General features: G+C 41.8%; 1 protein-coding gene across 4 annotated transcripts in view; it reads right to left on the minus strand.

Moving 5' to 3' along the window:
* Positions 1-16,658, minus strand: part of LOC132867272 (dnaJ homolog subfamily C member 13-like) — a 152,885-nt gene that overhangs the window by 82,309 nt on the left and 53,918 nt on the right. For 2 of the 4 annotated variants that reach the window (XM_060900072.1, XM_060900071.1), the window contains exons 8-12: positions 15,973-16,068; positions 8,804-8,895; positions 7,286-7,452; positions 5,857-5,936; positions 823-992 (exon numbers count right to left, since the gene is read on the minus strand). In XM_060900072.1, coding sequence (XP_060756055.1) covers positions 823-992; positions 5,857-5,936; positions 7,286-7,452; positions 8,804-8,895; positions 15,973-16,068 — 605 coding nt within the window. Of the gene's footprint in view, positions 1-822; positions 993-5,856; positions 5,937-7,285; positions 7,453-8,803; positions 8,896-15,925; positions 16,069-16,658 lie in introns of those variants that run through there. The other 2 variants (XM_060900073.1, XM_060900074.1) reach the window with 2 other exon arrangements.

Here is a 16,658-nt window from a genome sequence, read left to right on the forward strand (position 1 = left end):
AGGACCTTGATTTCCAAATTAAATGCAAAAATTACTTTCATCTGAAAAGAGGACTTTGGACCACTGAGCAACAGTCCAGTTCTTTCTCTCCTTAGCCAAGGTAATACGCTTCTGATGATGTCTCTGGTTCAGAAGTGGCTTGATATTAGGAATGTGACAGTTGTAGGTCCTTCCCTGAAGACGTCCATGTGTGGTGGCTCTTGACGCACCAACACCAGCCTCAGTCCACTCCTTATGAAGCTCTCCCAAGTTTATAAATTGACTTTTGACAATCCTCTCAAGGCTACAGTCATCCCTGTTGCTTGTACACCTTTTCCAGTTAGCCTTTTCAGCAGTGACCTTCTGTGGCTTAACCTCCCTGTGGAGGGTGTCGATGAAGGTCTTCTGGACAACTGTCAACAGTCTTCCCCATGGTTGTGGACGCGTGTACTGAACTAGACCGAGAGATGCACCATATTTATGCTGTTTTACTCAAACTCAAAATGAAATACTAATATTTTGAGATGTTTATATTTGCACTTTCTTAAATAACTGATAGAAAATAAATTTTTTCATGATATTCTAATCGTTTGAGATGCACTAGTAGGCAGTAAGCCTATTTACTGAGATAGAGCTGTTACAACAGGAAGCCTCTGAAATCTGTTACAACTATCCTAACACCTGGTTTTAATGAGATTGTAGTAACTAGAATTTTAAAGGACATGAGACAGGTGTCATGTTTGTCTTCAAATAAGTAAAATTTAAAATTTTTAATCTGTGTTTTATTTATTATCTCAAGCACTTATTATTGATGTAATTAGTATTAGTAAGAGTCTGGAGTACTTAGGGAGCTGGGTAAAGGCCTGAAAGCCAGCTTTAGAGGCAACGAGTCGTCTGATCGCCTGGAATTGGGCCTCCAGTTCAGTATTGGGCCCGCCAAGCTCAGCATCCTGGGACAGGAGTGCCAAAATGGCATTGTTGATCAGTTTCTCTTTGTTCTCTGAGAAAAGACCCTGTAAATGAGGAGACGCAAACATGAACATTTGTACAGTTAGCATACAAGACATATGCAAGGAACAGGAAATATTGTATAAAATAGTTTTTCTAAAAGCTTTTTTTTCTGGTTAAATATATTTTTTCACCAAGCGTCTATTATTTCTCATTATATAGCATGTAGTGCAAGTCATGCATTACCCTGGATATTGGGGGGAAAAAAACCAAACAAAAAAACCCCCCACATATCTAAGATCAAACCTTTCTGGGTCTCAGAAAATAACCCAATATTGCATAAATCAGTGCTAGCGCTAGAATTAGCAGTTAATTTGAAGGTGAAATTAGAGTCAAGTGTTTGTTAAATCAATGGGATGGCAATCAGGTACAAGTGAGTGCCCTGTTTTATTTAAAGAACAGGGGTCAATTAAAGTCTGATCATGTTTGTAGAAGTGTACCATGGCACAAACAAAGGAGATTTCTGATGACCACAGAGAGTTGCTGAGGCTGATGAGGTTGGAAAAGGTTATAAAACAATGTCTAAAAAGAGTTTGAACTCCACCAATCCACAGTAAGACAGATGGACATTCAAGACCCCAAGGACGTTACACTCCCCAGGAGTGGTAAGGTAACTTCGAAGCAACTAAAGGCCTCCCTCACATTGGCTAATATTAAGGTTCATGAGTTTACCATCACGAGAACATTGATCAACAATAGTGTGCATGGCAGGGCTGCAAGAAAGCCACTGCTCCCCAAAAAGAACATTGCTGCCTATCTCCAATTTGCTAAAGATCACAGAGAACCCAGAAGGCTATTGGAAAAAATGTTGTGGATAGAGGAGACCAAAACAAATGTTTTTGTTGTTGTTGTTGTTTAAATGAGATGCATTATGGTTGGAGAAAGGAAAATGCTGCATTCCAGCATTATTCAAATCTGTGTGTGTGTGTGTGTGTGTGTGTGTGGGGGGGGGGGGGGGGGGAGTGGGAGCATCATGTTTTGGGTCTGTTTTGCGACAAGGCCAGGACAGATTGCCATCATTGATAGAACAATGAATTCTCAATCATACCAGCAAATTCTAAAGGAAAACGTCTGAATTGAATCTCAAGAGAAAGCGGGTCATACAGCAAGACAATGCTCCCAAGCACAGCAGTTGTTCTTGCAAACAGCAAGAAAAGAATAAAATTAACATTTTGGAATGGCCAAGTCAAACGCCAAACTTTAATCCAAAGGAAACGTTGCACAAGCAGCTCATTTGAGGAAAACCACCATCATCCCATAGTTGAAGCTGTTCAAAATCTCTCCAAGCCAATGTGCAGAACTGATTAATAGTTATCAGAAATGTTTAGTTGCATTTATTGCTGCACAAGGGGGTTACACCCGATACTGAAAGCAAAAGTTTCACATACTTTGCCCCTCATAGATGTGAGACTGGATCAATTTCCTCAATAAATAAATGACCATGTGATTGATCAAGATGGCAGCACGGCAGTAGCATGCAGCAGCTTCTCTGTATCCAAAATGATGCGTTGTGTCGATTTCTTTGCTCGACCTTGTACATCACATGGACATCAGATCAACTGGTGTTTGTGTCTACCATCCCCAGACACTCAGTCAGTACAGAAATCAAAAAAGATGATTTGCTGGAGAAACTACATGACCTCAGCCTGCTGTAGGGAACAGGCCTCCAGTCCTCGGCCTCACCTGAGGCCGGGGACACAGGGAGGAGCCATCGAAAGCGGTGTGCGTGGTGGTGGGAAAAAGAAAAAAAAAATGCAGCAAATATGGGGGTGTCCATGCTAGGCTAACAGCCAACCCTAGCCAGCTGGCTCTCCCATCCATTCTACTCTCCAATGTCTGATCCCTGGACAATGGGTAGACTCCAGCAGACTACCCAACGTGAGTTTAGAGACTGCTACATCCTTGTTTTCATGGAGACGTAGCTCAGCGACCGAGTTCCGGACACTGCCATTCAGCTGAATAGGCTAGCTTCATTCTGAGCGGACAGAAATGCAGTTCTGTGCGGTAAGTCTCACGAAGGTGGCTTGTGTATATACACATCAACACAGAATGGTGTAGGAATTCGGTGCTAGTCTATTTATTGCTCATCACTGGTGGACTTTGTGACTGTTCGATGCAGACCATTTTACCACAGGAATTCACTTCTGTATTCATAATAGGAGTGGACATTCCCCCCCAGTGCCAATGCTAAGGAAACGCTCTGTGTACCGTACGGTGCCATCAGCGAACTGCAGAATGCACACCCATTTGGACTGTCGCCAGGAGATTTCAACCATGTCAAGTCAGCGCTCCCTAAATGCCATCAGTATGTGAAGTGCTTCAAGAGGCTTGTGATGAGGCACAAAGACCCTGCTGCCTCCTTCACTGGACCCCCTGCAGTTCGCATATCACTGTAACCGGTCAACAAATGTCATAGCCACCACCCTTCAGCTGGCCCTTAGCCACCTTAAATAAATAAATAAATAAATAAATAAATAAATAAGATACATGCGTTCAAATGCTTTTCATTGACTTCAGTTCAGCATTCAACACAATTATTCCTCAGCAGCTAATTGGAAAGCTGAGCCTGAACACCTCCCTCTGCAACTGGATCCTGGACTTACTGACTGACAGACCTCAGTCAGCCCGGATTGGGAGCAGAACTTCCATCATCATACTGAGCAATGGGGCCCTCCAGGGCTGTATAATCAATCCACTGCTGTTCACACTGTTCACTCACGACTGTGCAGCAATGCACAATTCAAACCATATCATCAAGCTTGCTGATGACACGACTGTGGTGGGTTTCATCAGTAAGAATGACGAGTCAGCATACAGAGAGAAGGTGCAATGGCTATCAGACTAGTGCAGAGTCAACAAGCTGTCTCTGAACATGGACAAAGAGATGGTTGTTGATTTCAGAACACCACAGAGTGCCCACTCTCTGCTGTATATCGACGGCTCACTTGTGGAGAACGTCAAGAGCACCAAATTCCTTGGTGTACATCTGGTGGAGAAACTCACCTGGTCCCTCAACACCAGCTCCATAGCCAAGAAAGTCCAGAAGCATCTCTACTTCCTACAAAGGCAGAGGAAAACCTATCTCCCATCATCCATGCTCACAATATTCTACAGAGGGACAACGGAGAGCATTTGGAGCAGCTGCATCATGGTCTGGTTTGGAAATTGCACCATCTTGGATCGCAAGACCTACAGCATATAGTGAGGACAGCTGAGAAAATCATTGGAGTCTCTTCCCATCCATCACGGACATTTACACCACACGCTGAATACGGAAAGCTACCAGCATTGTGGATGACCCCACACACCCCTCATACAGTCTGCAAAAAGGTACTGAAGCACTCAGGCCTTCACAGCCAGGCTTTGTAACAGTTTCTTTCCACATGCCATCAGACTCCTCAACTCTGAGGGACTGGACTGATGCACACAGACTGTTGATCCCACCACTTTCACTGCAGTCTTCGCAGAGGGAAGACTACACATCACCTTTTACAATGTTTACATTTTAACTTCTTGCTACATCAAAACGCACACTCAAACCTTTTGTACCTTATCAGTGACCAATACTGGTTGGCATTGTACTGGGTCTGTGCTAGCTGTCAGTTTTGCACCATCCTTGATGTTTGCACCATGTTGTTGATGTTTGCACTTTATGTTGAGTGTAGTTTATAGTCCGCAATGTTTGCGCTCGCTGCAGTCATGCACTGTGTTATTTGTAGATTTCTTGTCCTGTGATGTTTTATGTAGCACCATGGTCCTGGAGAAACGTTTCGTTTTAACTGTGTACAGTGCCAACTGTATATGGTTTAAAATGCCCCCCCCCCCAAAAAAAAGGCACCTCAAACTTGACCAAGTATAATATTTTTGCCTGATTTGTTAAATTGGGATCCCTTTATCTAGTTTTAGGACTATTGTGAAAATCCAATGTTTTAGGTCATATTTATGCAGAAATATGCCAATATTCAGTGTAACTACACTCTTGCTTGTTTAGTATTGCTTATATGGATGTACATACTTCAACAATCTACACTTCATTACTATTGTACAACAACTAACCACCATTGCTTCATTTCAAGATCCAGAACAGTTCAAGTTAAATGCTAATACCTTTGCTTGAGGATATACATGTTATTTACCAGCTGGGAGATCTGTATCGTGAAATACCGTGACCGAGGTCTTGAAAGTACTGACTGAGGCCCTCTGGGCCAAGGTCAGTATTCAAGGCCGAGGTCACGATATTTCACCATACGGACCGACCTTAAGCTGGTAAATAATATAATTTTTTTCTTTACCAAATTCTAACAGAAAACGAGAGTGCCCGAAAGGGAAAACCGAGCCGAGCCGTCATTTTGAATCCTCATTCATGGCTGTCGTGCAAATTGCTTCCTCCTCGGTATACAAGTGCATTTCCATGGCAGGAGAAAAGAAAAAAAAAGCCACCTACATTTCGCCGCCTATGTAGTCCCCCTATTTATACAAAATTGAGTCATTCAGGATTCAGCCGTGTTTTTGCTCGGCGTTAGCAAGTTAGAGGTTTTTAGCTTTCTCCTGAAATGTTTTTTTTATTTCTTCTTCCTCAGGGTAGTAAAACTCGCTTTCACTGAGAAGACTGTCGTTATCGCTATCCATGATGTAAAATTAATGCCATTCTCCTGAGAAATGCGAAAATAAACGTTGACAAAAATTGCTACTATATTTTTTGTTGTTGTGAATGAGCGAGTCGCCAGAGGTCCGTATCGTAGGATACAGACCCGCTTGCCAGACAATCAGAGCGCAGGATTTGACGGAAACCAGACCGCGAAAAAAAAAATACTTCTTAATTAACCTATGATGAACTCAGATCTAAATACTTGATTGAGGATAACTTACATCTTGAGTGACTGCATGCAGAACTCCACTGTAGGAGATGTTGGCATTGAACCTGAACACTGCATCAGCAAAATTGCCATCTACAGGAAACAAACAAACAAAAAAACATTAACAATATTTCCTGAGATCAGATGTTGTTTTACTCCTCAAGAAAGTAATGATTGTTTATTCAAATTTAAAAGGTTTAGAGGTAAATATGTATAGTCATTCACGTACAGATAACCGCAATTCAAATTATATAATAAGATTTAAATACACTGACTTGAAAAATATGTTATGATGTCTCTTCAAGAAGGTTTTGAGCATGGGCACTGTAGGACATTTGGCAAATGAACCAGGACAGCACCCAGGACTAGACCTTGAATGTGTTTGCACAACACCTACATTCCTATTTATAAACCTAGTTAGCAATTTCACTGCAACTACCTCAGTCTGATGTTGCAGCAGCATTGCACATACAACTTCACATATCTACACATTATTCCAAATAGTCCATACTGTCGTTGCAATCAATCTTTTTTTTTTTTTTTAAATATCTTTCCTTTTTCTAATGATATACAAGTAAATTCTGGTTTATGTAAATTCTATTTTTGTGTCAGACAGTAGTAAAAAGCATTTCACTACATCATGTACTGTCTATGGTTGTGTGTGAACGATAAAATTTGAATTCACATTTCCTTGTGTGTTGTGTTGATGTAATACATACTAAAATACATACTCAAAAAAGATAAACTGGTCAATGCATTATTGTAATAATCATGGGCAGGGTTATTGTTATACCACAGCACTGTATTCTCGAATATGATTGGCCAGAAGGTGCTAATTTTCTATTACAGTACAGCTCTGACAGTAGTGCAAGCTGCAATTCAGATCACAGATTGATATTAATACACTTGTTCTATAGCATCATTTCGAGAAGAATGGTTAATTCATTAGGACTTGGGAGACTTTCCACATCATTTAAACCTAATAAATTTTTATATCGCAAAGAAGTTTAATTTTAATAAGGTCAAGCATTCTATGGTTGAAGTCTTGGGTGTCACAGCTTTGTAACAGGATTAAAGCATGACATGTAAATCACTGGCAAAGTACTGTGGTTTAAAAGGAATAAAGCCACACAAGACATCCTGTTATTGGAAAACAATGAACGCTGGGGTGGTACTTCCACTTTGCATTGCAATGTATCACACCACTGGTGTTGACTAATAGTCCCATCATGTTTTACGCCTTACTTATCATATACATGCACATATATACAGTGCCCCAAGAACCAGGCAATTACATTAAAAAAAAAAAAAATTTAAATATAGTGTTGGAGGGGGAGTGTACAAAGTGGAAATGGTGCAAACACTACAATGCAGCGTTTTAAAAAAATAGTGATGAGTGATTTCAGTGACAAGTATTGATAATTTCAAAACACTCTACATACTGGGTGGAGCAGCGAGGAATTTGAGATGGAGGCTCTCTACCTCCTCATCAACAGGCATACTGAGAAGTCCCCAGCGCTGCCCTCTTTGAGTGGAGGCCATTTTTACACACACGTCTCTGTTACCTGAAGCCCGCACCCCATCCAACAGACTGGCCATCAGAGAGTCCCTATATAGTCAAAGAGAGAAAGTTTTTCATTAGATTTAAGCATGCGACAATCACTTTTCTGTCAGTCAGAGGAGTTAAAATTCAACTATAACTGCTAAAACCATGAAATATTTACATTTACACACAGAACTGCCTCACTTAAAGCTTGTTTTCATTATGATTTAGAAACAGTTAAATGTGTCATTTTCTAAATTTACTTAGCTACTGGATACGAAACCTAATTTTTTCTTTTTTTTTGAGGGGGGGAGGGGAGGAGACGGGACGCATTCAGCAGGACTCTGTGTCAAATAGAGGTCAAAAACCCTACGGTCTGCTCACTTCATTTCCACGAAGGTAAGAATTTTTTAAAAATAAATAAAAAGTGCATTTGCATTCAGGTATCCTTTGGAGTGCGTTGTGCACATGCTTGGGACCCAGTCATTATGGGAAACACCTGATGCGGATTCGAGCGCAATCAGCATATGCCATAAGGACACCTTGCAAGTATTCTGTCAGGTATGCGGCAGTAGAAGGCTCCAAGTGCAGGAAGAGGTGTTTATTAGCATACCTGATATCCCCCCCCCCCCCACACAAAACCAAAAGCAGAGCCATGAACATGACCACGATAATACTTCGAAAAGCCTCAGTGTCCTTACAGCATGTGCTGATTGAGCTCAAATCTGCATCAGGTGTTTCCCATAATGACTCGGTCCCAAGCACTCGCACAATGCACTCTAAAGGATCCCCCAAATGTAAATGCACTTAATATTCTTTTTTTTTTGGAATTCTTACCTTTATGGAAATGAGTATACCACTGGGTTTTTGACCTCTCTGTTTGACAGTCCTGCTGAATGTTTTTTTCTGCCCCCATTTTCACATCTACGTTTAGAACTACAACTTTCTCTAGTTTTCCCCCCGATGATTAATTACTTTTGGTAAATTAAAAAAAAAAAACTTGACATTTGTCTCGTTCAGAATGATTTGCACATCTGAAAATGCAGCAAACCCTTCCCATACCGATCAATAACAACTAACTCTGCTGAATGAAGCACCACAAGCTGCCTCCAGTCATGGTGGCGTATTTAGTGCTGCTATTGGGGGGGGGGGATGTCACATGATTGTGTAAAGCCTCTATTCTGCAACCATCTGGCAATGTTCTAGAATGAGAGTCAGTGTCGTTGGCTGTCTCATAGCACAGAGTAGGTTAAAAAGGAATTAAAAGTGATGCAAATTCAGGATTGGAGAGGGAGGGGGGAAAAAAGCCCACACTCAGTTTTGGGCAAGCAAATTTCCTGCATGGGGGGGGGACCTTCACTGAAATGAAAGCATGAGGGAGAGCAAGTGAGTGAGAGCAAGAGAGAGAGTGTTTTACCTATCTGTGGAACAGTACTTTCGTATCTGTCCCCTGATGAACTCGACTGTGAATATCTGAGGGTTCTCGGGATCACAGATGAGTGCAAAAACCTGCAGTAGCACCAATACCATCAAATCAACAAATACCCTTGGAGAGTGGAACCAAATTAGCACTAGCAAGTTCATGATAGAACTTCATGCTAGAATAAAGGGGAAGGAACAAATTGAAAGATACAGACAGAAAAATAAAATTTTTTGGTTTCGAGAAAATTCAAGAGACAAGACTGTATTGTAAATGGTGCAAACCAAAAACGACAAATGAAAAGAGAGGGAGAAATAAAATAAGAGTTAAAAAAAAAATCCCACAATTTGATTAAAAACTTATTAAAAATAACAAGAGACAACTATGGCCCCAAGTGGTGATGAGGGGCCCTTGCACCTCTGGTGCAGTCACACCTCCAGCAATTTCACCAGATTGGGTATATGAATATCATAACCATCATAACTAACATCTAGGAGCAATATAGCCAAGATGGGTGAAAAAGCCACTCTTTGTTGCCAAATGATGGCACTATACCACAGAGTCACTCCATGAATTTGGAGATAATCAGAACCATTAACTTCAGCAAACTGGACACGAATCTGATGAACTGTCTAGGAGCTGAGATCGGTGAAAAAGCCACACTGTCTGGTATAGCATGGCTATCTCGCAACAGTCATTCTGTGCATGTGGATATCATAACTAATATCGTCTAGCAGCAATATAACAGAGATTGGTGAAAAAGCCCCTCTTTGTTGCCAGTTGGTGGTGCTGTGTGATTTATAAATCACACAGCACGACCATCTTTTTATAATCACCGCCTTGATTTTTATAAAATCATCACAGCACCTTAAGTTTAACTAAACTATGATTAAGTAAAATATTTCTCACGGCATGCTTGGTATTAATATAATCCATGTTTCATGGTGAGCAATGTAGTGACATAACCATCATAAGTTTAGGGAATAACTTTTACATGATACAGTTTTATATTCTGCAATGTGTAATTTCCACACATTTACATACAGAAACCAGATGGCCTTCACAGGAAGCCTTTTGTCCTTTGTTTCCCACAGACCCATTGTCAGGAACCTAACATTGTTTCACCCATTTGCTCTGACAATTTACATTTCAAAGAGACAGAGATAAATAAAGGTGTGCATTATACAATCAGTGCGTTTACATGCACATCCAAATCGAGCTACTGTCGGTAATCGAGCTAAGGGTCCCAGCAGGGGTGCCAGAGAAATCCAATCCTACATGCACACAAGGGAATCGAGCTATTGTGTGAGGTACATTGTGCACCCGAGCCACAGGTGGCGCTACACGCCCCATCGTGTTGGTACACTTCTGGTTGTCGTCATGAAGAGCTATTCAAGAGTATAAACAAAGTTATCAGCAGTGTTGCCAGATACTGCTGACGTTTTCCAGCCCAAAACATGTTCAAATCCGCCAAAATGCACTTCAAACCGCCCAATCTGGCAACACTGGCAGTTCCGTGTTCACAAGTTCCATACATACATACATACATATACACACACAGGCCACTTTATTAGGTACACCATGCTAGTAACGGGTTGGACCCCCTTTTGCCTTCAGAACTGCCTCAATTCTTCGTGGCATAGATTCAACAAGGTGCTGGAAGCATTCCTCAGAGAGTTTGGTCCATATTGACATGATGGCATCACACAGTTGGCGCAGATTTGTCGGCTGCACATCCATGATGCGAATCTCCCGTTCCACCACATCCCAAAGATGTTCTATTGGATTGAGATCTGGTGACTGTGGAGGCCATTTGAGTACAGTGAACTCATTGTCATGTTCAAGAAACCAGTCTGAGATGATTCCAGCTTTATGACATGGCGCATTATCCTGCTGAAAGTAGCCATCAGAAGTTGGGTACATTGTGGTCATAAAGGGATGGACATGGTCAGCAACAATACTCAGGTAGGCTATGGCGTTGCAACGATGCTCAATTGGTACCAAGGGGCCCAAAGAGTGCCAAGAAAATATTCCCCACACCATTACACCACCAGCCTGAACCGTTGATACAAGGCAGGATGGATCCATGCTTTCATGTTGTTGACGCCAAATTCTGACCCTACCATTCGAATGTCGCAGCAGAAATCGAGACTCATCAGACCAGGCAACGTTTTTCCAATCTTCTATTGTCCAATTTCGATGAGCTTGTGCAAATTGTAGCCTCAGTTTCCTGTTCTTAGCTGAAAGGAGTGGCACCCAGCGTGGTCTTCTGCTGCTGTAGCCCATCTGCCTCAAAGTTCGACGTACTGTGCGTTCAGAGATGCTCTTCTGCCTACCTTGGTTGTAACGGGTGGTTATTTGAGTCACTGTTGCCTTTCTATCAGCTCGAACCAGTCTGGCCATTCTCCTCTGACATCAACAAGGCATTTCCGCCCACAGAACTGCCGCTCACTGGATATTTTTTCTTTTTCGGACCATTCTCTGTAAACCCTAGAGATGGTTGTGCGTGAAAATCCCAGTAGATCAGCAGTTTCTGAAATACTCAGACCAGCCCTTCTGGCACCAACAACCATGCCACGTTCAAAGTCACTCAAATCACCTTTCTTCCCCATACTGATGCTCGGTTTGAACTGCAGGAGATTGTCTTGACCATGTCTACATGCCTAAATGCACTGAGTTGCCGCCATGTGATTGGCTGATTAGAAATTAAGTGTTAACGAGCAGTTGGACAGGTGTACCTAATAAAGTGGCCGGTGAGAGTGTATGTATATATATATACACACACACACACACACACACATACACAAATACAAGGACTTGTTTATGTACACAATTCACAGCTATGCAACAGCTGTACAGATGTATTTGGTGATACAGTAAGTGAGCTAAATTTTAACAGTGCAAACAATGCCACAAAAAGAAAAGATTCATGTCGTTGTCATGCCGACCGAGGCTGTTGTGTTTCCCGCTTGTGGTCTCGTCACTCGTCACTTCCAGAAGGGGCAGTGCTGAAGTAAGTAGCTCGACTACGTAGCTTAATAGGGTTTACATGCACTAAGTAGCTCGGCAGAAATCGCATAATCTAGGTCGTGTAGCTCGATTCCGAGAAATCAAGTTCAGTTCAATTTCAGCCGAATTAAAGGTGTATGCATGGCATTTTGAACTTCGATTTCAGTCGAGCAACGGCAGAAATTCGATTCTCTCTATGTGCATGTAAACGCACTGAATGTAAAAGAGGCATTTACCATCATGCAGAGACGCATTTTCCATCACACATTCTATGCCCGCAACTCTGTAAGCTCTCATTTCTATTTTGCTGTATATTGCATGTCTGCATTTTGTAGAATAAACCCACTTGTTATTTTATGTCTAATTGCTCGGTTGTTCTTCTGTAAAGTCCGGTGCACACGGGAGATTCTCCGTCCCTTGGTCGTGCAAATTTTTAACGCAAGTGAAATTGCTTCATATGTGGACATTTGTGACAGCAATTTGTCACTAGCGACAGATCACAGGTCTCAAAACATGATTGATATTCTGTGACCGAAAAAAAAAAAAAACCACCCACCCCACACCTTACTCAGTCACACAGGAGTCAGAGCGCTGAGCACACACTTATGCATTCATAAAAGACTATTCACATGGTGACTACATGATAAAAATCACTTTCACACTTTCGGTTTGTTTCTCTTTCGGGGTGGGAACACCCACCGTAAACAGGGTAAATAGGTTAGCCATCGTTTTGGCTATTTGGAGGTAAAACTTGATGGCACATGGAAGTTACGCACTTTGAATCAGTCAGTGCGTTTACATGCACAGAGAAAATCGAATTTCTGCCGTTGCTCGTCTGAAATCGAAGTTCTAAATGGCATGGAAACACCTTAGCTCGGCTGAAATTGAACCGAACTTGATTTCTCGCAATCGAGCTACACGACCTAGATTATGCGATTTCTGCCGAGCTACTTAGTGCATGTAAACCCTATCAAGCTACGTAGTCCAGCTACTTACTTCAGCACTGCCCCTTCCGGAAGAGACGAGTGACGAGACCACAAGCGGGAAACACAACAGCCTCGGTTGAAAAAACAAAAACAAAAAAAAATCAGCCTCAGTCGGCATGACACTTCACCTTAGCCGCCCACTTTATTAGGAACACTTCTGTTCGTACATACAAACTACAAACACTCTTCTTAGAGTTTAGAGTTTATTTTATTTTTAAAAGGGACAGTGTACAAATTAAACATTATCCTTGTGGTAAGGACAGATGTCTGTACCAGGTTATAGCAGTACATGCTAATTTCCGCCTGTAGTCCCTTTGTTTATACTCTTGAATAGCTCTTCATGACGACAACCGGAAGTGTACCAACACAATGGGGCGTGTAGCGCCACCTGTGGCTCGGGTGCACAATGCACCTCACTCAATAGCTCGATTTCACAGTGTGCATGTAGGATTGGATTTCTCTGGCACCCCTGCTGGGACCCTTTGCTCGATTACCAACAGCAGCTCGATTTGGATGTGCATGTAAACGTACTGACTGTCCTGAATCATCCAATGTCAGGACAGCGATTCAATTCAATCTTGAGAACCGCGATGCTGATGAGCGGTGCTTTTTTTTTTTTTGAGTGTAAAATTTGGAGTTGGAGCAAATTTACAGAGTAATTGTGTAACAAAGTAAGCTGTGGCTTTGAACTGAGTAAAATAGTACAAGAGTTAATTTTAAGACATGCTGAAAAGAGTCAAAAACACCAGAGAAATGACGCTGTGGTTTAAAAAAAAAAAAAGTTTTAGAACTGGGTCGGCACGGTGGTGTAGTGGTTAGCGCTGTCGCCTCACAGCAAGAAGGTCCAGGTTCAAGCCCTGTGACCAGCGAGGGCCTTTCTGTGTGGAGTTTGCATGTTCTCCCCGTGTCCGCGTGGGTTTCCTCCAGGTGCTCCGGTTTCCCCCCCAGTCCAAAGACATGCAGGTTAGGTTAACTGGTGACTCTAAATTGACCGTAGGTGTGAATGTGAGTGTGAATGGTTGTCTGTGTCTGTGTCAGCCCTGTGATGACCTGGCGACTTGTCCAGGGTGTACCCCGCCTTTCGCCCGTAGTCAGCTGGGATAGGTTCCAGCTTGCCTGCGACCCTGTAGAACAGGATAAAGCAGCTAGAGATGATGAGAAGTTTTAGAACTGTGCTGAAATGTGTGGGAGAAGAAGAAAAAAAAAAAACCCACACACATTACCTTACCCATTGTGACAAACCGTTTTGATCACTTGACCTGATGGGATTAAGAGTTGGCAGTGGGAGGGGTATTCACTCCTCATTGAAAATCCCTCCCACTGCCAACCCTTTATCCCAAAACAATAGGACATAAATTTTATTTATTTACCGTAACGTTTTTTTTTTTTTAAAAACACACAGCATCCCAACTTTTTTGGAATTGGGGTTGTACAAAGGAACAACATTCATGAAACGCATCACTCAGGATTTAGGCCTTATAACACAGACAGCACTGATGCAGTAAATTCCCTACTGATCAGGGCTGCGTCTCCTTGCTTGTTTTGCTTGACCTTAGTGACGCTTTTGACACCAGTGATCATATATTTTGACACCATTGATACATAGTCCATCTCCTTGATAGACTAGAAATTGTTGGCATTCTTCTGGCTCACATTTTATTAAATAGTCGTTATCCGTTTGTTGATTTAAACAGTAACGTCTTTACACACACTAAAGTTTGGTGTTCTGCAATGTTCTGTTTTAGGCCCAGTGCTTGCTTCTTTCTTTCTTTCTGTCCATTAGGGCTGTAACGATACACCCAACTCACGATTCAATTCGTATCGCGATTTTTGACCCACGATTTGATACGATTTGATCTCTCACTGTCTCACTCTCATAGGGCCAATGAATTTCTGTGATCGCGGAAAACAGATGGAAATTACGGAATTTTTATGGTGAAACATTGCTCGCGTGTCAAAATGTAACTGCTGCAGAAGGCTTCCGCCCAAGCAGACATGCCTTCAGTGTTGCCAGATATTGCTAACGTTTTCCACCCCAAAATATGTTCTCAACCTGCCCAATCTGGCAACACTGCATGCCTTTCCGGTCAAGTGATTGTGATTGGCTTGTGGCACACCTAGCCAGCCAATGAGCTGCTTGTTTACAGATTCGCTCCCCACGTCGCAACCAGAATGGTGACCGCTTAAAAGAAATGAATGCTCTGCCATTGGCGAGTGTGGACGTTGCGTGACTCGCAGAAGATTGTCGCAGGTCGGCGAAAAAACGACTTACTAATAGATATAAAAAAAAAAGAAAAAAAAAGTAATTTAAGTAAGTTTAAAATGTAATTTAAATAAAAAGTATTCATAAATTGAAGTTTGGAAGCGCCTCTGTTTTTGGGCTGAGAAGTTTGAAAGGGTGTACCGCGATTCTGCCTTCTTGTATCGCAATACGGATCGTGGCTCTGCGTATCGCGATTTCGATACGCATATCGTTACAGCCCTACTATCCATCCATCCATCTATCTATCTATCTATACATACACACACAATGTAATATTATTCGTAGACATGTTATTAGGTTCCACTGTTATGCTGATGACCCACAGTTGTATGTTTCAGCAAAGCCAGATGAGAGACACCAGCTTAATAAAATTGAGGTGTGTGTAAAGTACATTAGACACTGGACGCTTATTAACTTCCTTCTAGCGAATTCTGACAAGACAGAAGTACTTGTATGAGGACCGCATGCAGCTATGAGTAAGTTTTCTGATTACATAGTAACGCTGGATGGCCTTTCTGTTTCTTCATGTACAGCAGTAAAAGAAACAGAAATTCAAGTGCTGAAATGGCGAAATGATGAATGTGTGTCTCACCACACAAACAGGAATGTAAAATTCTCCATGCATTACCTGATAATACTTCAGATTATTGGTTATGATGGTTTTCCACATGCCCACAATGACTCTCTGGTCTAGCACCACCATCGGGCAACAGAAAGTGGCTTTTCCACCAATCTTAGTTTAGTAAAGAAAAAAAAAAACCCAAACTCTTAATTTGTATTGTGTTAGACTGGTGATATCGCTAGAGATATACATTTCGATGCTATTTGGCATCAAACTTTAAAGTAATTAAGTATTCTAACCATTAATTCTTGAAGAGAGATGCTCCTTTATAAACAGCTTGGCTCACCTCTCCAAAGGGTTTGATGGTGACAATGTTGTAGGAGGCAGGGTCTCTTTCCACTAGAGATGTCTCGGTGAGGGCCAGGATCCTCTTTACAGGCTCCTGAGAAAAATTAAGCACAAAGTTTATGCCCCCAAAATTGGGCCTATATTAATACACCAGTATTATAGTATAATCTGAAAGTCTCATTACTATTATGCTACACCAATATAATTAAGAACATCAGAAGAAAAATATTAGTCCTGAAGGATATCCCTTGATCAAAAAAAAAAAAAAAAAAAAAGGTTTAGCAGGAAAAGTAGTGGTTTTTTTTTTTTGGGGGGGGGGGGGGGGGGGGGGGGGGGGGGGCGGCAACCCCAAATACCATATGAAAACCTGAGAAACTTTGTGCATTGTTCTGCAAAAAGACAACTATAAGAGTAAACTGGTTGTAGAGCAGGTGATATGGTGACTGCCATTAGAATGTGTCGATAAGAAAATGAACAAATGAATGAATAAATAAATAACCCGTGCAGCAGAATACACACAAAAAAAAAAGGTGCGTTTTTGCATAGGTCACACACAGTGGAAGAACTTTACAATCTGATAGCATGAAGGACAGCCTGAACCAGGCTTTGCTGCACGATGGCTCGAGCAGTCTGGAGCTAAAAGCGCTCTGTTGCATGACTGTTTATGGAGAGGGTGAAAGACAT

Source organism: Neoarius graeffei, chromosome 19 (assembly GCF_027579695.1).
Source record: "Neoarius graeffei isolate fNeoGra1 chromosome 19, fNeoGra1.pri, whole genome shotgun sequence".
In the NCBI taxonomy this organism is placed as follows: Eukaryota; Metazoa; Chordata; class Actinopteri; order Siluriformes; family Ariidae; genus Neoarius; species Neoarius graeffei.